Source organism: Xenopus laevis, chromosome 1S (assembly GCF_017654675.1).
Source record: "Xenopus laevis strain J_2021 chromosome 1S, Xenopus_laevis_v10.1, whole genome shotgun sequence".
Classification (NCBI taxonomy): Eukaryota; Metazoa; Chordata; class Amphibia; order Anura; family Pipidae; genus Xenopus; species Xenopus laevis.
This window is the reverse complement of record NC_054372.1, coordinates 59428339-59455129: the sequence shown is the minus strand read 5'-3', so window position 1 is coordinate 59455129 and position 26791 is coordinate 59428339. Positions and strand designations below refer to the sequence as shown.

Sequence of the window (26791 nt, the reverse complement as noted above, 5' to 3'; positions counted from 1 at the left end):
TTTGTTTGTGTACTGACAATGAGAGCCTCCTGTAGGTTGCCAGTCCACATAGGGGTTGCCAATAGTCAATCACAGCCCATGATTTGCACCTCAGGAACGTTTTGCTCTCCAACTTTTGGAGGTTGGGGATCATGGTTCTTTTTGTGGTGGGAGCTGTCTTGAGAAAACAAGGATGTGGTAATATTATAATAATCCTTCCTGCATGCTGAGTTCCCACAGAGGATAGATACCCTTGACTATGGATATGTCTTTATTTATGGTTTCAAATGCATCTTGCCTTTTATGCTACCTCCATGTGAACCTAAATAAACTGATTTTGATTTTATACATCTGTTTGGGAGACTGCTCTTTAAGTGCTCTACACTAATGCAATTGGATCCACTCTCCTAGCTGAAGGCTCAGGACGATACACATGGGTCTCCTCCAGTACCTGGTTGTCACGGTTGACACCATAAATTCAGAACCGATGCTAAGCACCCTGTTCTTGCTTCTGCCTTTAACAGCCGCCTTTCACCTCGGGAGGAGCCCTTGGCTAATCGGATGCCGCCAGATCTTATTAAGAGAGATGCAAAGCGAGGGGTTGTGAACAAGCACAGGGGGACAACGGTAATGCAAAGTCTTTGGGCAGAAGGTCGCGGTACAAGGTGTAGACAGAAGAAGTAGTCAGGGCAGGTAGAGTACAACGGAGTCAGGCAGACAAGGGTCAAACCATGAGATCAATCAGAGGGGTTGTGGATATAGGAGAGTCGGTTATCAGGCAGGGTCAGGATTCCAGAAGTCGGGATAGTCAAAAACAGGCAGGGGTCACAACAGATAATCAGAATCAAACAGGCAAAACAGCACAGATAGGGTTGCCATCCGGCTGGTATTTTACCGGCCTAGACTGTTCACATGCTCAGTGTGGTCTGAGCTGCTTAGGGATCGTAATAAACAAAGCTGCTTGAATTCTGCATGGCTGGTAAGTAAGGCGGGGGCTCCCCCTGCTGTTCATAAGTATGATTGTTTCCCTGCTCAGCAGTTAGGGACCGTCTGACAATTCCTATCCACAGCAGTAAATGAAGGGAGAATTTCACTGCATACAGTCAGGTTTCTTATAAAAACGGTACACATTTTTTAATTAAAGTATATTGGAGATATGTTTCTTTTTCATTAAAGAAAGTAAAAATGGGATTTTATTTTTTTGCCTTTCCTTGTCCTTTAAAAAAAACTATTATTTTATTAAAGATGCAACATCAAATGTATTTGGTAATGCCAGGCCCCACAAACTAATTATAGATAATACATTAAAGCCATATCTCTAGCGTGATTTCCCAATAGCTGCCTTAACCTCCCTCCAATGTTACATATTTCTTTAGTAATTTTAGAAGCAAAGATTTAAAAAAGATTAGATTAAGTGATTTGGCTCTGATTACAAATTAAGAGCTATAAATAAGCAGTAAAGTAGACATTGAGAAACTGTTATGATACAATACAAAAGATCAAATTCCAACCAGATTGAGACATTTTTTTTTATTAAATCAAAATCATCATATCCTGGTGAAAGTGACAACATTTAGGATAACATTTTGTTTTAGCGCAAAGTGCAGAACAAAGAACATGTGCAGCGATAAATAAATAACCAAAAACTGATCTTCTCTTTTAATAGTTGTCAGGCTTTTTCAAGCCCCTTTGTAGGCTCCTTTGTCAAGGCCCCCCTTAGCCTACAAATATATGAAATGTTTGCTGTATCAGCCATTTGGCAGTAGACTTTATATTAAACAGCAAGTAAGTGTTTAGCCTTAGATCCAACTCAATTTGACAATCATACTCAGCTTCTATGATTTATCTAGAAGAGAAAATGTGTTCATTCAAATGTGTTCTTAGCATTATAAATAGGTGGCAGGACTAAAGACAAAGCACTAATCATCTGTGTTCTGTGCAGAGGCAACTGCATGACTGGCTTGTTCCAATCCACATGGAACCCAAAGGACATATTTTTGGATTTTCCCTTTCATACCTTGGACCTATACCTAAAATATACTCTACGGGGCAGATTAACATATGGTCGAATATCGAGGGTTAAGTAACCCTCGATATTCGACTGCCGAATGTAAATCCTTCGAGTTTGAATATCGAAGTCGAAGGATTTACCGCAAATAGTTCGATCGAGCGATCGAACGAAAAATCATTTGATCGAACGATTAAATCCTTCGAAACAGTCGATTCGAAGGATTTTAATCCATCGATCGAACGATTTTTCTTCGACCTAAAAATTGTTAGAAAGCCTATGGGGACCTTCCCCATAGGCTAACATTGCACCTCGGTAGGTTTTAGGTGGCGAAGTATGGGGTCGAAGTTTTTTTTAAAGAGACAGTACTTCGATTATCGAATGGTCGAATATTCAAACGATTTTTAGTTCGAATCGTTTGATTCGAAGTTGAAGTCGTAGTCGAAGGTCGAAGTAGCCGATTCGATGGTCAAAGTAGCCAAAAAAACATTCAAAATTCGAAGTTATTTTTATTCTATTCCTTCACTCGAACTAAGTAAATGGGCCCCTACATGTCAATGTGCTTGTATACTAATAATTCAGGATTTTTGCTGGTGTTCATTTTGCAAGTTTTGAAATTTTGCAGTGATATGAAAAATAAAAGTTGATGTTTAGTTTTCTAATAAAGTCAGGTAATAAGTTAAAAGTACAAATAGGTACTGGGAAACCAGAAAGCCACAACAAAATGTTGGTGTTCACTTCATCTCTAGAGCCCAGGGGTTCTGTTGCAGCTCAGTATCACTATGGATTTTCACCATCAGGCCTTGAGTTGAAAGCTCAGTTCTCATGTCCAGCCATACCCTTGTAAGAAGGTTTTGTTCTGCCTGGCTCCACATGCCAGAACCTTTGTTTTTTTCTAACTATTTTATCTACACTTGCATCATTCAATCAATTACATATATCTGTTAAGTCTGAGCAGGGCTGGTCCTATCAAATGTGGGGCCCAATTGGGACCATGTTGGCGGGGCCCCTAGACAAAGTGTTGCTGGCTACTGACACACCAAGTATTTAGGAAAATAAGGGCATACAGGCACAAAATAGAAAGGAAAGGGGCAGACAAGGTAACATAATAGGGGCACACAGGGTAAGAGAGAGAGGGAGGAAATAGGAGAGTGGACTGGGCCAATTAGTTTGGGGCTGGGCCGATTCAGCTTGGGAGCAGGCTTGGTTGGATTGGGGGCAGGCAGGGCCTATCAAGGTTGGAGGAAAGCTGGGCCTATGAGAGTTGTAGGCAGGCTAGACCTATGGATTTGGGGATGGGCTGGACTCTCAAAGTTGGGGGCAGGCCAGGCAGCATCATGTGCTGAGGGAAATATTATCTGTGCTGCCCTGTGGTGCGGGGCCCCCCAGAGGTGCGGGGCCCAATTGGGCCCAATTGGTCCAATTGGCCTAAGGCCGGCCCTGAGTCTGAGACAGGGACATATGAACTTTCCTGAATATAAGTCCACACAATGTGGAACATTATTCAAATGGTTTACCTGAAACCACAGCTCTGTTTAGCAGAATTTAACCTACTGTATGTTTTCAGGCCGAGATATCCAGTTTGGCCCCCCTAGGCCAGAGGGTCCTGGTGCCTACCCACCCTCACTAGCACACCACTCCCCCAATGAACACACACGTGCTGGTTCCATGTTCCTAGCGCATTCCTAGTGCTACAGGTTGCAGGCGGCTAACATTGGGGGACCCTGATATTTGCTGATGGGGCAGGTCTGGTACCCTGAAGTTGTTGCATGCGGGCCCCTGATGGGCAGCCCCTGTCGGCTCGGACCCCCCCCCCAGTCTGCACTAGTGCAGTTTAGCACCTATGCTGGGAGTTAATTTTAAATGTAGTTATTGAAGTAACCTCCTATGGAAACCCTGGAATTGCCACCATGTTCAGCGTCAGGGTGCCAGTTTCTCCTAGGTTGTCAATAGGTACACTTGTACTGGGTTTAGCAGAAGAGACAGGGCAGATGCAAACAGGGTCAGACTGGGCCGGCCAGACACCAGAAAAAACCATGGGTGTCAGGCTCTTGTGGACCCCTCTGGCCAAGACCCTGTCCCTGCCCCAATCCATCACCAATGTCCTGACCTCCTTTTCCTGCCCCGGCGGGGGTGGACCTGAGACAGCAGCCCCTCAGTACGACCCTGGATGCAATAGTGCTTGGCACAAGAATACAAAAGCTCAAGATGTGTGTTTGAATGGAAGTACCTTTTATGAATAAGCAAAACATATGCTTCTTTTTAAGTGCAACCACATGTGTGGCTGTGTTCAAAAATGACTCCTAATGTATATTGGCACTAGTGTTCCATGAGAGAATTAGGCTGAATACTGGGATCACATATGTGTTGTTAAGGTCATATATTCTGTCACAGTAGGACAATTAAATCATCTCTAGAGATGTCGCGAACTGTTCGCCGGCGAACTTGTTCGCGCGAACATCGGGTGTTCGCGCTCGCCGGAAGTTCGCGAACGTCGCGCGACGTTCGCCATTTTGGGTTCGCCATTGTTGGCGCTTTTTTTTGCCCTCTCACCCCAGACCAGCAGGTACATGGCAGCCAATCAGGAAGCTCTCCCCTGGACCACTCCCCTTCCCTATAAAAACCGAAGCCCTGCAGCGTTTTTTCACTCTGCCTGTGTGTGCTGAAGAGATAGTGTAGGGAGAGAGCTGCTGCCTGTTAGTGATTTCAGGGACAGTTGAAAGTTTGCTGGCTAGTAATCGTTTTGATACTGCTCTGTTATTGGAGGGACAGAAGTCTGCAGGGGTTTGAGGGACATTTAAGCTTAGGTAGCTTTGCTGGCTAGTAATCTACCTTCTACTGCAGTGCTCTGTATGTAGCTGCAGTGGGCAGCTGTCCTGCTTCTGATCTCATCTGCTGACTGCTGCAATAACAGTAGTCCTTGTAAGGACTGCTTTTATTTATTTTTTTGTTGTTTTACTACTACTACTACTACTACTACTATAAGAGCCCAGTGCTATTAGTCTAGCAGTGTTGGGGAGTGGGACTGGTGTGCTAATCTGCTGCTCCTAGTAGTTCAGCAGCACCAACTTTAATTTTTTTTTTTAATATTCATTTTTTTTTATTTTACTTTTTTTTATTTTACTACCGCTGTAGTAGTGTATAAGTTGACCTTTTAGGCATTATTTGCCCTGTAGGCATTATTTGCACACTGTTTTCTTCAACCCGCCATCGAGCTGTGTGACCTTGTTCCCATTCTGTCTAAATATCCATAATATTACCGTCTCCAGAAAAAACACCGGAGTCACTTTTTTCAAGCAGCCATAATATATTTTACGTAATCCGTATCCACCGCTGTAGTAGTGTATACGTTGGCCTTGTAGGCATTATTTGCACACTGTTTTCTTCAACCCGCCATCGAGCTGTGTGACCTTGTTCCCATTCTGTCTAAATATCCATAATATTACCGTCTCCAGAAAAAACACCGGAGTCACTTTTTTCAAGCAGCCATAATATATTTTACGTAATCCGTATCCACCGCTGTAGTAGTGTATACGTTGGCCTTGTAGGCATTATTTGCACACTGTTTTCTTCAACCCGCCATCGAGCTGTGTGACCTTGTTCACATTTTGTCTAAATATTGATAATATTATCGTCTCTAGAAAAACCACTTGAGTTACTTTTTTTCAAGCAGCATTCATATATTTTACGTAATCCGTATCCACCGCTGTAGTAGTGTATACGTTGACCTTGTAGGCATTATTTGCACACTGTTTTCTTCAACCCGCCATCGAGCTGTGTGAGCTTGTTCACATTTTGTCTAAATATTGATAATATTATCGTCTCTAGAAAAACCACTTGAGTTACTTTTTTTCAAGCAGCATTCATATATTTTACGTAATCCGTATCCACCGCTGTAGTAGTGTATACGTTGACCTTGTAGGCATTGTTTGCCCAGTTTTTTTGGCCACAGCCACTGAAGCACAGAGGCCAGAAAAAATATGCCATATAAATGCTGAAAATAGTCATTTTTTGCCATACGTTGACTCAACGTATATGGCAAAAAATGACTATTTTCAGCATTTATGTGGCATATTTTTTCTGGCAACTGTGCTTCAGTGGCTGCAACCAAAAAAACTGGGCAAACAATGTCTACAAGGTCAACGTATGGCGAAAAATTACTATTTTCAGCATTTATATGGCATATTTTTTCTGGCAACTGTGCTTCAGTGGCTGCGTCCAAAAAAACTGGGCAAACAATGTCTACAAGGTCAACGTATGGCGAAAAAATGACTATTTTCAGCATTTATATGGCATATTTTTTCTGGCAACTGTGCTTCAGTGGCTGCGTCCAAAAAAACTGGGCAAACAATGCCTACAAGGTCAACGTATGGCAGTTGTTTAAAGAGAACAGTAGATTACTAGCCAGCAAAGCTACCTAAGCTAAAATGTCCCTCAAATCCCTGCATACTTCTGTCCCTCCAATACAGAGCAGTATCAAGCAGATTACTAGCCAGCAAACTTACTATCATCTGTCCCTGAAATCACTAACAGCTCTCCCCCTACACTATCTCTTCCAAGCACACACAGGCAGATTTTTCAGATACATTTTTGCCCTTGATCCCCCTCTGGCATGCCACTGTCCAGGTCGTTGCACCCTTTAAACAACTTTAAAATCATTTTTCTGGCCAGAAATGTCTTTTCTAGATGTTAAAGTTCGCCTTCCCATTGAAGTCTATGGGGTTCGCGAACCGTTCGCGAACCTCTCGCATTTTTGCGCAAGTTCGCGAATATGTTCGCGAACTTTTTTTCCGACGTTCGCTACATCCCTAATCATCTCATAGAGTTAAAAATCCCACCATACCTTTACATTTGTTGCATACTGTTGCCGAGGCCTTTGGCTTGTTGCATCCAATTTAGTTTGCTGTTGTCTAGTAAAGGGATTTTGGGTCATTTTTAGTGATTGAAGAGATGATCTGACAACTCCATTTGAGCAGGTAATGGAAAGTATTACTTTCTATGAAGGAATGCATCCGAATCCACTTGTGCTGTCTAGCCAAGCTTACAGAGAAGCCACGTCTGCTTTTTAGTCTGATTTTGTAGGTCTCTTTTGAGAGTAAGTCAATAAGTTGTTGGAAGTTGGACAGAGGCCACACAATCAATCATCCCTTTAAGAGACAGAGCAAGGACATATCTTATATGGACTGAACATTTCACCACTGAAAACCTAGAGAAAAGCAGTTTCAAGAAAACCTGTAGCAACAGAACAATAAAACAAATATGTATATAAAAGCAACATGTATTTCTATGGCACAATGAAATTTTTGTATCTGGTGTCAGGGTCAGTTAAAAAACTAAGCTATAATTCTCTGTACAATAGAAAAAAAACACAGCCTTGTGCTTTAAAGTAATGACAATTCATTAGGTCTGTCCAATAGTATGCATATATATATATATATATATATATATATATATATATATATATATATATATATATATATATACTGTATACTGTATGGGCTCTGCATTGTAAAACATTTGTGCTATGCAATTCTGCAATGTCATTGGTCAGATATTACCAATCATTGGCTAGTAAACGAGTTTACAGGCTAATAGAACATATAACTAAACTTAAGGTGGCCATACACGGGCCGATAAAAGCTGCCGACAGACCGTGTCGGCAGCTTATTGGCCCGTGTATGGGGGCCCCCGACGGGCTTCCCCGAACGAGATCTGGCCGAAAGTCGGCCAGATCTCGATCGGATGGGATTAAAAATCCCGTCGGATCGCGGCCGCATCTGTTCGTTGATGCGGTCCCGCGATCCGACCGCCCGTTTGGCGAACGCTAGGATCCGATCGTTGGGCCCTAGGGCCCACGATCGGATCAGCCCGATATTGCCCACCTCAAGGTGGGCATATCGGAGGGAGATCCGCTCGTTTGGCGACATCGCCAAACGAGCGGATCTATCCGTGTATGGCCACCTTCTGCCCACTTGAAAATTCCTATATAAGGTTTCTCTTTTGCAACAATGTGCTGCTGGGTTGTCATGCCTACATAGCAACTTTTAGACCCCCAGATGCATATATTGTCCTTTGCCATGATTCCCTGCTAAATAGATCTCTGGTACTATAGAATGATACAATCTGATTTGTGAGGTTGGAAGACTTGATTTTAAGGATGGCAGATTGAAGCTGAGAACCTTTAAAGAGGTTGTTCACTTTTGCGTTAACTTTTAGTATAATGTAGACAGTGATATTCTGAGACAATTTGCAGTTGGTTTTTATTTCTTATTATTTGTGGCTTTTGAGTTATTTACCTTTTTTATTCAGCAGCTCTCCAGTTAACAATTTCAGCAAGCCAGTTGCTAGGGTTCAAATGACCCTAGTAACCATGCACTGATTTGAATAATAGACTTGAATCTGAATAGGAGAAGGTCTGAAAAGAAAGGAAAGAGGATTAATAAAAAGTAGCAATAATAATACCTTTGTAGGATTACAGAGCATTTGTAGATGGGGTCAGGGACACCCAACTTTAAATCTTGAAAGAGACAGAAGAAAAAGGCAAATGATTAAAAAAAACTATAAAAAATAAATAATGAGACGTTTCATGATTTGTAATGGTTTCTGACAGTTTCCTAAACCTAGCCCCCTGCTGATCTGTCTGACTATTTTGCTGAGCTGGCTGACTACTGTTACTTTGTATCAGCAGCCATCTGTCCTCAGCCTGCATCCTCCAAACCCCACAATTCCCTGCACACGTGAATTCAATAAGGAACGGACCATCATAGTGCAATGCATTGTGGGTTATGTAGTTCCTGCATGCTGTCTGTAAGCTGTGGAGAAGTTGTTTCAATTTGTAACATCAGTGTTTAGTCCCTCCTTCCCTGTCAGGATTTCAAATGATGCAGAAAGAGAAGAACTGTTACACAGCTGGATTTCAGCATAGAAAATGGCATTTATTCATACTTTTTGAAGAAACAAGTTCGGCTTTTCGCTCATAGCCTACAAAATGCATTTTTTTTGCTCTGAAAAATTCAGATTTTCAGGATATATGAGGATCCATCCCAGATGGAAGTTGAAGTTGTTGAGAAATGTATTTGATTTTCTTTTCAATAAAATAATTTCCTGAATGAAATGTTACTTTAAAGAACACTGATATGACAATCTTCATTGATTGGGACGGTTTATTTAACCATAGATGAAAATGGTTTTATTGCTCTGTCTCCCTGGACTTGGACCCATATCACTACCAGTCTCTGAAGCAAAGCTGCTGAATAAATTGATAAACAGTATATACAGTATGAATGAAAGAAGCCAAGACTGAAATAAACTGCTATATGAATGTGTGTTTTATATGTGTCACCAGAGAATGGCATCTAATGATTGGGGTCCTAGAAAGGTTAGCTCCTGGGGGTTCAGTGCTAGAACTACCAGGGTAGCGACTGCCCTAGGGCCCGCACCCGAGGTGGATTCAAGTGCGCACTTGACTCCACCTCGAACATCACTTCTGGAGGGGTGGGTAGGGGACCCAGCTGGCTGCACCCGTGCCTGTGAAATCACACGAAAATTATGTCCGACAAATAGTAGTGACAGACACCCATTGATATGTACATGTAATACATGCAGACATATTATTGTTAGCTGACAGAAATCTTCTAATTTCGGGTTGATTCAGATACAGTCTGAAAATGGTACCTAATTGATTCATACGACTTTATCTTTGTGTCTATGGCCAGCTTAAGACCTGGGGCTATTGTTTTTTCCCTGTTTGAGGGGAAACTCCAGGGAGGGCAAGTGCCCCCCTTGCTTCCTATGTACACCTATGCTTTCCTGGATCTTCATCAGTGTTATAGTGGCACATCCCCATCCTTTCCCCACAAACGGTCCCCAGTCAAGCTAAAAGCATTGAATTTTAGTAGAAGGTACTCGCTCAACAGTCCAGTCTCAACACAGCCATATGCCTTTACATCAGGGGTGGGCAGGGTGATGTTGCACATGCTGGCAAGAGTCGAGAGAGGCAAACCCTGGAACATGAGAGAATGCAAACCCAGACTAGGGGTGGGCAGAGGACCCATCAACAGGTACCTGCCCAGCACCCCCTCAATGTTGCGTCCTAAGTAGGTACCTCTTCTGCCTACTCCTAGTTCCGGCTCTGCTTTATCTGCTAGACTAGACTAAAGCTGGCCATACATGGGCCAATAACAGCTACTGACTTGGTCCCTCCAGACAATCAGTGTAGGAGCCTCCTGATGGTCTGCACAAAAGAGATTTGACCAAAACTTGCCCATATAATCTAGAATTTTACCTTAATTCCAGAGTAATTTAAGTTGCAAGTGGGTGATGCACCTGATGCATCTGATGAGACTTATGCATTAAAATCTCATGTAGTGGTGCTTGAATTTCAGCACAAATGGGATGCAGTTGCATTGAATATCTGTGGCATTCAAAATCTGTGGTATTTAAATTTTCTTACCTCTGGTGCTCGTCATCAAAATGACAATACTTTAGATGCAAGTACACTGTTTCTATTGACACAGGCTACTTTGGCAACCTGAGAGCTACTGAAATCTTCAGAATTAGCAATAGCTCCAGGGTTCCCCTGCATCAATTGGTGCGTTGAGTGTGATTCATAAAATGGGGCAGGATGAACTAAGTGATGTGAGCACAACTATGCAGAAGTGTGAGGAGGACATTTTCATAGAAATACCTTTAACGATTGTGTTACGACAACTGCAATTTGCAGTTACATATGACACTAAAGTAATAATTTGGAGAAAAAGTAGCGGTTGTTCCTAAAAGGGTAGTCAAGCACCAACCAGCTCTCAAAGAAGAAAGCACTTGTTTTGGGTGGGCTGTGGGTGCTTCTGCTGTCTATGTAGCCATTTATTCTTATTGGCTCTGCCAAAACTACCAATGCTTTGTCTTGCAACTCCCCTCACCACCATTACCACGCCCTTACTAGAAGGTTCCACCACCTTTGTAGATGACATGCTCAATATAAACACTAACTCAGCAGACTATAGCAGAACAGAAGTTGATGCACAGATAGGATATAGGAGTTGTGGTTGGGCAGAGGAAATAGATTCACAGTAGATTGTGAGATAATGTGTGTTCTCTCTAGAATTATGACTAGAACAGATGGCATATACCTAAGGAGGCTGTCTGTGACACTATTTAGGGGCTTATATTGGGCAATTTTGCATCAGAGCAAGAACCTATTGCAAACCAGTAGTAAAAAGCTTTAATTTGTTTTGCTAAATGTCAGCTGTGTTATTAAGAGGTGGCAATAATTTTCCATAACCTTTCACCAGTCTACTTAAGTCTCTGGTATCTAATAGAAATCCAACCACAGCAAGTTCTTTATAACGGAACTCCTCAGTGACCTATAATATACTTATATATTACAATAGTGGGTACATTACATATCCATGCAATTTGCTATGCAATTGCATTAGGGGAACTGGAGAACAAAAAAAATGACAAGTAAATTTTAGGAACCACATTTATTGAATAATATGAAAAATAGAAGAAATCCTAGGGGCATTTTGAAACCATGTTAGCAATAATATTTACAATTGATGGCCTGTCGTGTCAATAATCATTAGGTTTTTTTTGTTGTTGTTGTATGCCCAATGTGTCAATAGCTTCAAGCATATCAGTGGCTGTTTCTTCTGTCCAGTAATAACACTTAGCCTCTCTTGAAAATCCTTTTAGCCTCTGTGCCTTCATACAGATATGTCTAAAAACAAGAAAATACCCATTATCAAAAATGTTCCATTCGGATGAATTAAATTGTAAATTTGGAATATGAGATTCATAACGAAGAAACTTTCCATTCTACTTTAATTAAAAAATGTGTACTGTTTTTATAAGAAACCTGACTGTATGCAGTGAAATTCTCCCTTCATTTACTGCTGTGGATAGGAATTGTCAGACGGTCCCTAACTGCTCTGCAGGGAAACAATCATACTTATGAACAGCAGGGGGAGCCCCCACCTTACTTCCCAGCCATGCAGAACTCAAGCAGCTTTGTTTATGATGATCCCTAAGCAGCCCAGACCACACTGAGCATGTGAACAGTCTTGGTCTTGCAAAGATGTTTAACAAAGTTACAAGATGGTGACCCCCTGTAGCCAACTTTGAAAGAATAAATCATTTGTTTGTTTAGGCTCATGGTGCAGTAAGTTCAAGTTTATATTTAGTATACAAAATACAGCATTTCTAGCTTTATTCTATTGTAGACTTTACATGCCCTTTAATGTAACAGATCGCTAAAAATAGTAAATACATTTAAATTGCAAAAAGTGTGCAGAGTAAGTCAACAGCATTTTTGGGGAATAGATACCCTTCAAAAGAAAATGATCCCATAAGGAATTTTATCAATGTGTCTTCTGTACTGCAATGAACCCTAGTTTTGCCACTGTCACTGCTTGACATTGAAAGATCTGAAGGCCAAACTCACTTGAACAAGTTCATCCCCAATGATTTGTCTAGTAGTTTTCAGAACTTTTCCATTATCTTTTCTAGTAAAGGTTCCAATAAGCTGGTTGTCCTGTAGTATCCAGGAGCCCTGAAATACAAAATGTTAACCATAGCAGAGTGGTCATATTCTCAGTTGGCGTATTTGCACCTGTGTAGAAAACCTTCCACACCACCTATGTGTGTTCACTGGCATAGGATTGGCTCATTAGCGAACAAACAGATCAGCTGTCGGCTTGAAAATACATACTTTTTGTAACCTAGGAGATAAAACATCAGCCTGAATTTCTTTTATTCGCCCATTCAGATTTCTTTCTTATCATAAGGTGTTTTCTTACCAACTGCTGACATGAACATGTGATAATAATGGATGTTAATAAGGGTCAACATTCAGAGTCTTATCTCAGGAGAATAAGATTACTCTGGGTATCAAAGGGCTGTGTTAAGCAATGTTCCTTGCTTCTGCTAATACCAATACAACGGGATAAACATTTTAAATTGAAAAACTCATTAGTATGAACTTACGTTGAGATCTGTTCCATCAGCCATAGAATACTCAAAAGGTTGTGCAAGGGTAAACTTGATTTCAATATTACGGAATGTGCTGGATTCTTTCACTACAAAGTTGTTTCCATCTTGCTGGATTATGAACTTCAGATTGTCGTGTGCTCCCAGCTTCCGTTTCACTAAATTTATACCTATAAGAGAAAAAAAAGAAAGAGGTCAAGATGATGTCAGTTATTTTAAAAATCCTAGTTATTGGGGAAAAAAAGCTGATTCTACCAGGTAAGACAAATGACTGAGGACAGTAATATATTTTATAGCACAGATATCATGGTGATTGACACTTATATGGCTAGATCTGATTTTAATAAAAAATGGGAAAATGTGATACCTAAATACTATATGTCTATGGGAAACTAAATACAAACCACAGATACATCATTAGTAAAATATGTTAGACACAATACTTACCCATAACTTCCATGAATTTCTCATAGTTTTCACTTCTGTCAACCTTCCAAGATCCATCAAAGGCCATGATGATTGGTGGAGAGAGCTGTTGGCTAGGCAAAACTGACTCAACCAATGTAGGGCCACAAGTTCTACTCGTATTTATTCTCTCCCCATATCTGTACAGAGATCTCCATGTGATGTGGCTGTCTAAAGTCTGCTCCAAGATATTGTCTTAATTATTCTCCACCCCAAAAGTGAAACGTTAACCCTTCCCTGAGATCATTTCTAACATTAGATTTAAGCTTTCTGCTTAATGTTGTCTACTTACTCAATTAGGAGGGGCTTTTATAATGGGTATTTTTAAGAATCACCTGCTGCTAATTTTGGTTTATTTAGCATTTTTATGCAGACTAACAGAATTAATGTGAGTTGATTTGCTACAGTATTTATCAACATTTTTAGTTTATTCCTGTAAAATAAGTACATCATTTAGAAACCTGACATGAAAAGATTTTTAGTTAATGAGCATATCCTATACAGAAGTTGGATTTCATTAATTAATTGTGCAGCAACTGAGCTTCTAAGCAATGATTATATTAATACTATGCATGATACAGTGTTGTACATTTCTCATGCCCTAACAAAGATTTATGCTGTGAAAAAGGCCACAATAAAATCTCTTCTAAAAATGCACTTGATAGTCTTGAAGATCAATAAGTGTGACATTTTTGGTGAAACGCATATTTTCTTTCATGTATGTCTTAGAATTGTGGCTAAATAATAATAATGGATTCAAGTATATTTTCCTGTATCTGAAACATTGCATTGACATAAGGGGACCCTAAATAAAGGTAATAATAACTCTAAGGTGGGTTTCAACTGAAAAGGTCCTTCAGCCACAGGCTTAGTAGCTTCTCTGGAGGGCGGTAACATGTTAGAGGTCCAAGTAACTTCCATTACAATGCATGGAAGCAATTCCAGATATTTAGACATCTCCCAGTAGAGTAATTAACAGTTGGGTGACATAATGCTCATTATTGTTGTGCTCTTTTGCTGTCCTCTAATAGAGCAAATTGCAAACTGATAATATGTTTGTGACAGACACATAGGTAAACTGGGGTCTTTATAAACCCTAGAAACATGTACACAATGACATGGTTTCAGTACATCTGGAACTCAATTACATTTGAGAATAACTCCACTTAATGAGAAGACTATTTTGTTCTGTTAATGTACCCCAAGGGAGTAATTATAAACATATGTTATTAATTGTAATGCTGATAGCAACATACGGGTTGTGCAGCTATTCTGGCTTAAACAAGGGAGTCTGAGTTCAGCACAGGTTATTGCTCAGTAAAACTATAAAACCACCTTACCATTGTCATGTTGATTACCATTGTGTAAGAATATCGCATTTTAACTTTTAAAAAAACAGTACGATACTCCCCAGTTTTATTACTGAATCCAAATATAAGACTAAATAAGATTTTATGCAGAATAACCCACTCTCAAATATGTCCTTGACATATACAAAAAGGTAAAGTGCATGTAGACAGTTACAGAGAGTTTTCTTATGAAAGGTCAGGTCAAAGTGACAAAAGTGCATCTCTTATGGATTGCTTTTTATCATAGTCAATGGAAAAAAAAACAAGAAAATGCAACAAGGTGCAGATGTAGTCTGTTACTGCAACAAATGCACCCTGTTACACAATTACAGATATTTCCATTTGGTGCCAAGGGAAGCATTCAGTGAATCTGTGTTACTATCTGTCTCTGTATTATTCATTGGAAAATACACATTAATAGGCCAACTATTCCAGTAATGCACCCATGATTAGAACCAACCGCAACCTGTAGTATACATCTGAAATAAATAGCTGTCCTCCATACAGCCTGTCAATTTTTATGTATGATCACTTATAAACAATGATATGGTAACCCTTCTGGTCACCCCAAGCTTAAGTTTTCCTCATTAATACTTAAAATCCAAATATCTAGGGCATATCGCAGCATATGGATATAATTACTGTTCATGCTCTTGCTGTACTGGATTCCCACATAAAAATCAAACAACTCTACAAAATGTAAGTCTAAATTTAGAAGCCAATGTAATATGTAGTATGTCAATGATTAGCAAGTGTATTGCATATTATATATAATTTTTAGAGAAACTAATACAATCCATTAAATTGGCGGGATGATTTTGCATCCACTTTAATTAATGTGCTCCATGGTCTCTGGAGGATTTCCTAGAGTTTGCATCTTCTTAAAGGCAATGATGACAGGGTTTCATAGGAATTATTATATGCAACTAAATATAGTAACATTTTGACTTTACCCTACCCATAGGCTGATCCTGCAGATCATCGGCTACATCATCATCAGCTCCCACTAAAGTTTCCAGCTAAGGAAGGGCTTTGTTTATTTAGTTGGCGATGGCAAATGCATTCACCTTTGTGCTCCTTGGGGATGCCTATGGGAGCCCTGTATTTATACCAGGAATTACCTGGGGGAAAAGAATACAATTTTCTACCGCACTGCAGGCAACTAGATGGCATCTAAGGAAAAACTGTGCCCAAGCCTTTTGCTGCTTGGGGTTTGAGAAATATAGATTCCAAGTTCATGGTGGTACCATAATATCAGTGCTGCAGATTCTACATTTTCCTGCATTTATATGGTATAATAAATGAGGCAACTGCAGAGTTGTGTGTGGAGCTTTACACAATGATGCTGGTATTCTGAGAAAAACATATTACTGTAAGAATAAAATGGTTAAGCACTGTATTTAATCCCATTAATAAATACAATTGCATTACTAAGGGGGTTATTTACTAAACTCCGAATGCAAAAATCATAAAAAATCAGATTTTTTCAGAATTTATTAAACCCTGAGGATGAAAAAGTCAGAATCTGAAAATCCAGCATCTCAGACCTGTCGAGGTTGCATATAAGTCAATGGGAGAAGTCCCAATGATTTTTTGATGTGCGCTGGGTTTCATGCAATTCCCCCGAAGTTTTCTTAGTTTTTGGGTGAAAATTCTGAAAAAAATCATGAAATTCGTGAAAATTGGATGAGAAAATCCCCCAAAAAAATCAGATTTTTTACCTCAAAGCAAATTTTCGGGAAAATGTAATAATAAATAAGCGTAAAAAACCCGAGTGGCTTTGATCACGTTTGTCGCAGAAAATATTGAGATAAATTCGGACTTTGATAAATAACCCCCTTAGTGTATCCCTATTCGCTGTAATTTAATTAAATGGGCTTTATACCAGAAATTAATTTGTCAAGTTTTAACACATAAAAAAGCTATGTAATAGAACAACCTTATCAAGTATGAATGGATAGGTAAGAGTAGTTTGTTTCTCATTGACTTTTTCATTAAACCACGACATTACATAATAGCACACATTTCGTAAGCTAAAACAATGGACAGGCCCATTTCTATATAAAGCAAGCTGACTCAGCTGTGTGTCAAGGACAGATAAGAACAATATAAGAACAATATATAGGAGCCTGCGAGAACTGCCTTTTCCATCAAATACTGTAAACCATAAACCAAAAAGGAGCTTGCCAGCATTATATATAATTTGTTTTGTAAAATGCACACAGGCCATGGCCAGTCCCCACTTGATGTGAGTCAAAAAAAAGAGAAAAATCTTATACTGTAATAAATGTAGTTAGAATTCACTCCCCCACTACCTATGGGCTACTTAAAGAAATTCAGGGAAATCTGTGCATCATAAATCAGCACCTCTACTCATTTTGTATTGTATCCCCCATGCTTCCTTAGGGGAAAATGTTTATGATACTATGATTGGTCTTAGGCACCCTAAATATATGTTGTAAGTATATGTTGTGCTATCCTTGTGCTTACTGATGTAATTCCCTCTTAAATGTCCCGATTTTTATACCTCAGCTTTTTGCCAGAGAGACCAAAATACAGCGCGCCTGCACTTAGATACATTTGTAAAAATTTAAGGTAAGCAAAGATACAATTGTAACTAATTAAGATAAACAAGTCTCTTGGGTGAACTGTGACTCACAGCTTAAAGGGCAATTTTACCTTCATTAGCAAAACTGTAATAACACATAAAAAATGGCCCTACATCTCCCAGTAATGGGTTCAAAGCTGTATAACCTGCCAATTTTTTTAAAATGGGCATGCTAATTAGGGGGTGTGGCCATTAAAAGGGGCTTGGTCTTGTGATTTTTCAATTGTTGGGAGGTATGTCAATTACCATGACTACTTGTTTTTGACAAACTAAAAATAATTATGAAGCAAATTGTAATGCTTAAAGTTAATGCCCATGGACACGAAAACACCAAAAAAGATCACTGGAGAGTCCTGCTTATAACAAAGGTTATTGCTCAGTAAGGCTGCAAATAACCTGTGAGCATTTGTCATTGGCTGACACTATTTTATAAGGGTCTGATGAAAATATTGTTTTTACATCGTGAAAGTAAGTAGTATAGCAGCCTTTGCACATTACTAAATACAACTGTATAGAGAAAAAAACAAGTATAGGGGGCTGATTTATAAATGTTTAAACCTGAATTTTAAAAGATTCCTTTATCAAAAGATAACTGTCCCGAGGCTTTTTTCAGTAAAAAAATATAATTTTAGTTAGATTAGCGTTAAAACTCAGATACATACTGACCCCACCAGGCCCACCATACGTGTTTCGCACCCTCTGGCGCTTAGTCATAGGTGTATCTGAGATGTAAAATATTTTCAAAATTATATTTTTTTACTGAAAAAAGCCTCAGGATCTTTTGATAAAGGAATCTTTTGCATATAATTGCCTGAGAACTGGGGCGAGTCCCTTAGGCTTAACTAAGTTGGAAATCAGATGTTGGACTCCCAATTGATGTATAATAAACCTGAATTTTTACAGCAGTTCAAATTGTTCTTGACTTTTTCAGACGCTCACAAATGTGAGTTTCCAAAACTTGAATGTACAATATTTATTAAAATGGGTGTTCATCTTTGAGTCAACGCTTAGTATGATGTAGGGAGTGATATTCTGACACTATTTGCAATTGGTTTTCCTTTTTTGTTAATTGTGGGTTTTGAGTTATTTAGCTTTTTATTCAGCAGCTCTCCAGTTTGCAATTTCAGCAGTCTACTTGCTATGGTCCAAATTACCCTAGCAACCATGCATTGATTTGAATAAGATACTGGAATATAATTAGGAGAAAAATGAGTAATAAAAAGTAGCAATAACAATACATTTGTAGCTGTACAGAGCATTTGTTTTTTAATATGGGAAGAAGTCCCAAAAAGAAGGCAAATAATCTATAAAAAAAAATAACTATAAAAAAAAAAAAAAATAATGAATGCGTTGCTAAAATATATTAAAATAAAAAAAACAAAATCCACAAATTGAAATTTTGATTAATAGTCCCCCCCAAAAATGTTCTTCACAAAAGATGTAAACATTTAGTAAACCCAACAAAATGATTTTGCCACCAATATTGGTTCATGCAGCTTAGTCCAAGTCAAGTGCAAGGTATTGTTTTATTAAACAGAAAAAGAAAAAAAAAATAGAATACTCTATGGGAGATAATTCTTATAAGGGATCCCATACCTGAACTTGACATCTATAAAATATAAGTGAAATTTGCCCCTCCGCATTACATTTAAAATGCAAGCAATGCAGTTCAACCCATGCTTATATCTGATTCCAGGAAAATAAAAAAAGCAAATGCCAAATTCAGATTGGCATATACTGCCCCTGCCGGTCAGACAATGCACAATTCTGAAAAGCCCTGTATGTAGCTGAATATGAAACACCCTTGAAACTTATTGTCAAGAAGTATAAAAGAATATTTTCCGTCTAAAGTTGACTTCTTTGAAAATTCCCTACATATAAGCATGCATATAAGTAAAAAAAAAAAACATATAGGCAGCACAATTTTCCTCCACATTAAACTATGGACAAAACACTACTGACCTCTAGTGGATAGACATATAGTAGCATTTTTAGCAATCAAGATTATGATTGATATTTACGTATTTAAATGGGGGTTTCCAGGTCACTTGAAAATTCAGGGACATGTCAAGAAAATCTGGCTAGAAGGGCTGGACTGATTACAGTGACATTTCAATAATGTGAGTCAGGCTAATTGTCATTCTATCAATGAGTGGATAGAAACAAAATGTATAGCTACATATTATCCTACGATGGGGGAAAATTCCTTCCTGACTCCAAGGTGGATCAGAACAGTCCCTGGATCAACTTGTACTTTGAGCTATCTCCCATAATCCTGTATTCCATCACTTGCTAAATACCATCCAACCCCTTTATAAAGCTATCTAACTATCAGCCTGTACAACTGATTCAGGGAGAGAATTACACATCTTCACAGCTCTCACCGTAAAAAAACCCCTTCCCAATATTTAGATGGATGGAATTGGGTGAAAATGGATCAGCTGGAAAGACCTACTGGTAAATAAAGCATTAGAGAGATTATTATATGATCCCCTTATATATTTATACATAGTTATCTTCTCCAGCGTGAACATCCCCAACTTGGCCAGTCTTTCCTCATAGCTAAGATTTTCAATACCTTTTACCAGCTTAGTTGCCCTTCTCTGTACCCTCTCTAATACAATAATGTCCTGTTTAAGTGATGGAGACCAAAACTGTACGGCATATTCTAGATAAAGTCTTACCAGTGCTCTATACAGTGAAAGAATGACCCCTCTTACCATGAATCAATGCTCATTTTATTACAGCTCAAGACCTTATTTGCCCTTGATGCTGCTGGCTGCCATTTCTTGCTACAGCCATGTTTATTATGTACAAGGACTCCAAGGTCCTTTTTCATTATGGATTTGCCTAGTCCAGTCCCATTAAGGGTATAAGTGGCTTGGATATTTTTACATCACAGGTGCAAGACTTTAAAATTCATATCCATGTGCAATGACTTCATTAAGCCCAACAGACCTTAGTTAGAAAGCCGTCATTTGTGGGGCAAGGTATCAAACGCTTTGTCAAAATTCAAATAGGTCTACTTACCTCATCATAAAAAGCAATCAAATTTGTCTGACATAACCTATCCTTCATAAAGCCATGCTGATTGCTGCTCATAATGCCATTCACTAAGACAAAATTTTGAATGTGATCCCTTAACATGCCTTTTAATAATTTGCCCACTGCTGAACTGTCCCCCCCCCCACTCTTAGTTTAAAATCTCCTCCAACACTCTAGCCATCTTCTCCCCCAAAGCAGCTGCACCATTATCATTGAGGTGCGCCCATCCCTAGCAAAGAGCCAGTCCAGTTCTCCAAAACTCAAACTCCTCCTCCCTACACCAATCTCTCAGCCTCGCTGTCTTCTTAACGTTGCTCGTGGCACAGGTAATATCGCCCTCAACTTTACACCTAGTTTTTTAAAATCATTCTTGAGGACTTCACCACCTCCTCTAACTTTGTTATTAATACCCATGTGTACCAAGACTGCTGGGTCTTCCTCAGCCCCTCCCAATAAGACAGTCGCCAACACCAGAGCCTCTATACAATAATTATTTTCTAATGCAGTGCAGATTGCAAAGTGCACTTCTCAGACACAAATCACCATGTTTTTTTCCCTCACAAAGTATTGTTCATTGCTGAATTCAAGTGTAATTGTTGGTTGTTGCAACTGCATGCAGTGTGTCCATAATGTGAATAGTGTGCGAGTTGTGCTAGCATTCTCAGAGTGGGGAATGGCCTCACTTCCATGGTGTCAAATAATAACAGCATAAGTGTGCAGCTTACTTGGTGCAAATCAGCTGTGGCTATTGACACAATCGGTTTTGACATATTTTATTATTTTAATATTGACACAATCAGTATTACACCAAGGGGTGGTCGGTCCTTACCAACAATAGACACACAATCAGACAGGGTAGGTGTGTTGGCACCCAGTATACACAGAAGAGGCTTGTTTGGGCACATATTATTTTTATGAATTGTGTCAATATGTGTCAATGTATGCATCATTTTGTGTCTATTTTAGCATGCCACACTTGCAGTCATAAATGAGTTTTAAGGTATCAGGAGATGAACAAGACTTTATGCCTTTATGATTTATGAAGTAAACTTCTAGTAGACTCATTGTAAAAATTATAGTGTTTCAGATACTTCTTTCATACAGGGAAAACCCATTCAGAGCTTTGCCCCAGCCCAAATTTAAGCATAAATGTAGAGGCACATTTTGTCTGCATGCAAGTTTTAGCAGACATTTTTAGAGTAGTAATGGCACTACTTCTGGCTGCCGACAAACTACTCAGGCTAAATGGGTACCTTTACTCTGCATTACCTTCTAATGGATTACCTTGGACTTGGCCAGTAAAGCATGTGTGCCTTGGGATTCTCTCTCATAGGTGGGCACACGCTATAACAGTAGAGGAAGGGTTAACCACCTTGAATTAACACTCACAAACAACTTGATATCTCAATTACTTCGGCACCAGTGGCTCATGAAATAATCATTAACCTCCAAAAGGAATCCTGTGAACTGCTATTTGTAATTTTTTTTATTAAATTTGCATATATACTGTATATAAGATAGTACGTACCCTAACAATGGCCCACCTTGCCCATTTTGTACCCTTTGGTACTTAGTCATAGGTGTTTTAGTGTACTGCTCAGATGGTACAACCATAAATCTTCCATCCCTTGGATGGTCTTCACATAAGCATAGCATTCGCAACACTCCAGAGGTAGTAATCGCTTATGGTGAACTGGTCCCCTGTGGTAGTAGATGTTCATAGTAACACTTCTCTGGGAATCTCCTATCACTATTTCAGTCCCTAAACTGGTCAGTATTAACCCTTCTGGTGCGCTCAGTGGTGCTTTTGGCTACTTGACTAACCACCCTGATTCTGTCTCACACTCTGCTTTTGCAGAAAGCGTCCTCACATTGTGGTTCCTGTGAGCACAAAGTAATTGGGCATATCGACTTTATTCTTAGTAGCGGCTCATGAATTGCCTGTGCAGCCTCAAGGTATTGTGTTAGCACCCCTTTAGCTGAATCTAGTTCTCCTGCTGCGTTCTTTCTACTGAGAGTTGCCACCTTTGCTGGCAGCTAAACCAGAACAAAAGGGGAGGGAAAGATAGCATTTTGGAAGTTGCAGTGATGACATTAGAGCTGGGCACTTGTTGGTGGAGTTATGAAAACAGGGTATGGTTATTGCATCACTTAGACACCGGCCTGTATTTCTGTCCAGTTTTTTCAATATTTTAAACCAGACAGAAAGTTTTAAAAGAACTTTTGACACAGGTGTAGGGTTGCCACCTGTTCATTTAGATTCATGGAAAAAAATACCGGCCTTCCTATATATTTATCTTTTTTCCCTATTAATAACATTGGGACCAACCATTATTTTTACTGGCCAGGCCTGTAAAATACCGGCCAGGTGGCAACCCTATTCATGATGCATGGCTGCACATAAACCAGGTCCGACTGCAGCATTCACCTAAATGAATTGCTAATTAGCCATGCAGGCTGCAGATTCCATATGTGTTCGGTTTTAAAGGGGTGAGGTGGCAACCCTATGTCCGGGTGAAACTATCCTGTTCAGATTTCCAAATTCCTGTCCGGACAAGACATTGAAAATAATGACATGGCAATCAGCCAATCGCTGATCAACACATCATTAGTCCTGCCCCTGATGTTACTGACCCTGCCTCTGCCATCATTTGCCCCGCCCCCTGCCCGTATGCCTTCATTTGGATCAGCCTGATATCGGCCACCTTAATGTGGGCATACTGGGGAGAGATCTGCTCGTTTGGTGATGTCCCTGTATATAGCCAGGGCCACCATCAAGGGTAGTAATTAAATCTTGTTTATTTATTTTCCAGATTATTGCAAGGCTGAAAACAAAACAGAAATGTGAGACCTGAAGAGGTCTTAGAAAAACCAAACAGCTTAAGGGTCAGGCCACACTGGGTGTTTTGGGGAGATTTGGTCGCCTCGTCTTTGCGGCGACCAATCTCCCCAAACTAGGGTTGCCACCTTTTTAAAAATTCTTTACCGGCTGGTGGGGAGCGGGGACACAAAGGGGCGGGCCGTGACATCAAAATGGGCGGGCTGTGATGTCAAAGGGGGTGGGGCCGCGCCACGGCTGCATAAAAACCAAAAGAAAAGCTAAGTTCAAGGGGATTGGGGGCAGGCCGAGGGCTCTTTTTAATCGTATTACAAATTTGCCGGTAAATTTGTAATACCGGCCCCGGCCTTGGCAAGTATTTTACCTGCCGGATGGCAACCCTACATCAAACACCTTCCCTCACTCTGCGCTGGCTTAAATGCGGCAATTTGTTTTCCGAAGTCGCCCGAAGTTTCCTCGTGAGGCAACTTCGGAAAACAAATTGCAGCATTTTAGCCAGCGCAGAGTGAGGGAAGGCGTTTGGGGAGATTGGTATCCGCAAAAATGAGGAGATTAGTCGCCAGGCGACCAAATCTCCGCAAAACGCCCAGTGTGGCCTGACCCTTAGAACAAACCAGACGGCAACTCTAGTTCTACCGAGGGGCGGACACTCGGCTTAAAAAAAAATAGAATAAACATGTGTGTGTACCTTGCACAATGGGGAGATTTAACCAACTGTATAATGCAAACTAAGCAATAAAAAAAAAAACAGTAGTTTCCCTGATATGGTTTCCATGGAAACTACAGTTCGCGTCGCACCCTCTCCTATGTGACACGCAGCACGCACGGCCTTGCCCATCACATGATCGCCTGTCACTTCCTCCTCCGCAACTTGGGCGCAGCTTTTTACTACACTACAACTCTGGCAATGGAAACGCAACAAGCCAAACATCGGAGTTCCAAGTTAGACGGCGGGGAAGCATCAGGGCTCCTGAAAGGCTCCTCGGAAGGAGGGAACAATGAGAGAGCGGTGCCGGATCCTGCAGCACTGGACGAGCGCAGAAGGGAGGCCCGGGGTTACTTGGAGTCTATATCTCACCACTCCTACTGGTTCGACGTGTGGATCTTCCTGCTTTTTGACTTAGTGCTTTTCCTCTTCATCTACCTGCTGCCCTGACCTGTGTAAGTGCATTTCTGTATATAATGTTACTAGCGGGGAAGCAATGAGGGGGAGGAGATCCCCAGTGCCTGTGAGTTCTTCGTCACTGACCTGACAGCATATTCAGTGGTTTCTGCTTCCTGCTCCCATTTCCATCCTACATATCCCAGCATGCTTTGTTAGAAAGCAGAGTAGTCCATATTTAGCCTACATATTCAGTTGTATGTGGGCAGGAGTGGCCTATTTACTACCAAGTATTGTTTTGGACTTGGAATCATCTGCATAAAGGACTGGCAGTGAGAAGAGGGAACACACTGAAGCACATGGTGCAGCATGCAGTCATTATTGTCCTGTAAATCCAAGCAAGCATGTGGCCAGTTCATTTAAGTCTTTGGATGATATTTCACATATACTTCTCCGATCAGCCTGTATATTACCTCTTAAAGGAGAAGGAAAGGTTAAAACAAAGTAAGCCTTATCAGAAAGGTCCATCTAAATATACCAGTAAACCCCCAAAGTAGTGCTGCTCTGAGTCCCCTGTCAAAAGAAACACTGCATTTCTTTCCTTCTATTGTGTACTCATGGGCTTCTGTATCAGACTTCCTGCCTTCAGCTTAAACCTCATTGCCCTGGGCAAGAGCATGCTCAGTTTGCTCCTCTTTCCCTCCCCCCCCCCCCCTCTACTGTAATCTGAGCCCAGAGCAGGGAGAGACTCAGGCAGGAAGTGATGTCACACCACGTTAATACTGCAGCTCCTATTCTAAACAAACAGAGTTTCTAGAGCTTTTTACTCAGGTATGGTAAAACATTATACAGAATAAATATAGCATTCTAGCTTGCACTATTGCAGCTAATCTATTGGCAATAAAATGCCTCCGTAGCTTTCCTTCTCCTTTAAAGATACAGATTTGTAGCTAAATATGCCCCCCACCCGCTGCAGGATAACCGTTTCCCATTTTACTTGAAGGAACAGTAATACCAAAAAATGAAAGTGAGTTAAAAGAATAACAGTAAAATGAACGGTTGCCCCTGTTCTAGTACAACTGGTGTGTTTGCTTTAGAGACACTACTGCAGTTTATATAAACAAGCTGCTGTGTAGCCATGGGGGCAGCCATTCAAGTGTAGGATACACAGTAGATAACAAATAAGTTCTGAAGAATCCCATTGTATGCTACAGAGCTTAGTGTATCCTGTGCTTTTTCTCCTTTTTTTAGCTTTTTTTTAGCAGCTTGTTTATATAAATTATAGTAGAGTTTCTGAAGAAAACACACCAGTTTTACCAGTGCAGCACAACAATATACATTTTATTTTCATTTCTTGAAAAGACTTTACATTTTTGTTGTTACTGTCCCTTTTAATATTTATAGCATAAACGCCTCACTGGCAAATATGTTATGTATTACCTTTAACCAATGGGCTACTGGTTCTGCCCATTGGCTAAAACCTGATAGTCAGGTTAGACTGGTATAGCAGCCTATAGACACGTATATCCACTTTGTTGCCTAATCTTTGCAAAACTCTTGTTAAAGTAGGTGGTTCCATTGTTAGATGTGTCAACACGACTACATTAACGTGATGCTGACAAATTGTCTTTACTTTCCTCAACAGGAAAAAGTTTCAAGCTATGTGGATAGAACAACGAGTACTGTGCCTTTACCTCTCTCGCCTGGGTTACAAAGTGGCAGTATTATGCAGAGGCGTGCCTTCCTTAATTGGACTACTGTACTCTATGGCCATTGGCTGAAGATTTGCAGACTGCAAACAACTGTTTTCTCAATCTACCCAAGATGGAATTTTGTTTGGGAGTATTTATTTCTGTTGTGATGAATGGGCTCTACTAATTATTTGACTTTGTGACCACTCATATGGCTATACTGTGAGGAAAAGTTTCATTTATAAAAAAAAAAAAAACATTTTGGTTTCCAAATAATTTTTGTAAAAGCTATTTCTAAGTAAACTCTTCCTAAAAGCATTTTTCTGTGTTCAGAATGATTTATTCTTCAATATTGTTGTGATAACTATTTTCATGGATTACTTTAAACTGAATGCAGACTCACTGTGGGGGAGGGGGAATTAAAAGAAAAAAAGGGGGTTTGCTGCCATTTGGCCTAATGTCAAGCATACATAATGGTGTTTTCTCTGCTAGAGGATAAAAACATCAATATTCTGTGTCTGTACATAGTAACACAGAGCAGATTTTAGCTGAGAAAGGTTTTTGGGCTGCAAATTTTGGGCAGTGGATGGAAAAACACAGGCCACAAAAATATCAAATGACAGATCTATGGCTGGTAGAAATCAATAGTCTTAAAATTCATACAGGTTTTAAATGTGTGAGCAAGTCAGTTGAGAAAGTTTATACCTAAATTTGCATCA

The 26791-nt window shown here is 40.0% G+C and overlaps 1 protein-coding gene and 1 long non-coding RNA gene across 2 annotated transcripts; one reads left to right on the top strand and one right to left on the bottom strand.

The window, feature by feature from the left end:
- Positions 1-11454: 11454 nt before the first annotated feature.
- Positions 11455-23994, bottom strand: fabp2.S (fatty acid binding protein 2 S homeolog; the record flags this gene model as incomplete). Its single annotated transcript, NM_001171956.1, is given in 5 exon segments — positions 11455-11705; positions 12429-12536; positions 12971-13147; positions 15656-15679; positions 23968-23994. Coding segments are annotated over 3 exon segments (183 nt in total).
- On the top strand, positions 23816-26390 carry LOC108706721. The gene is made up of 2 exons (XR_001934135.2): positions 23816-24440; positions 26027-26390. It is a non-coding gene; the product is annotated as an uncharacterized LOC108706721 (long non-coding RNA).
- Positions 26391-26791: the final 401 nt, after the last annotated feature.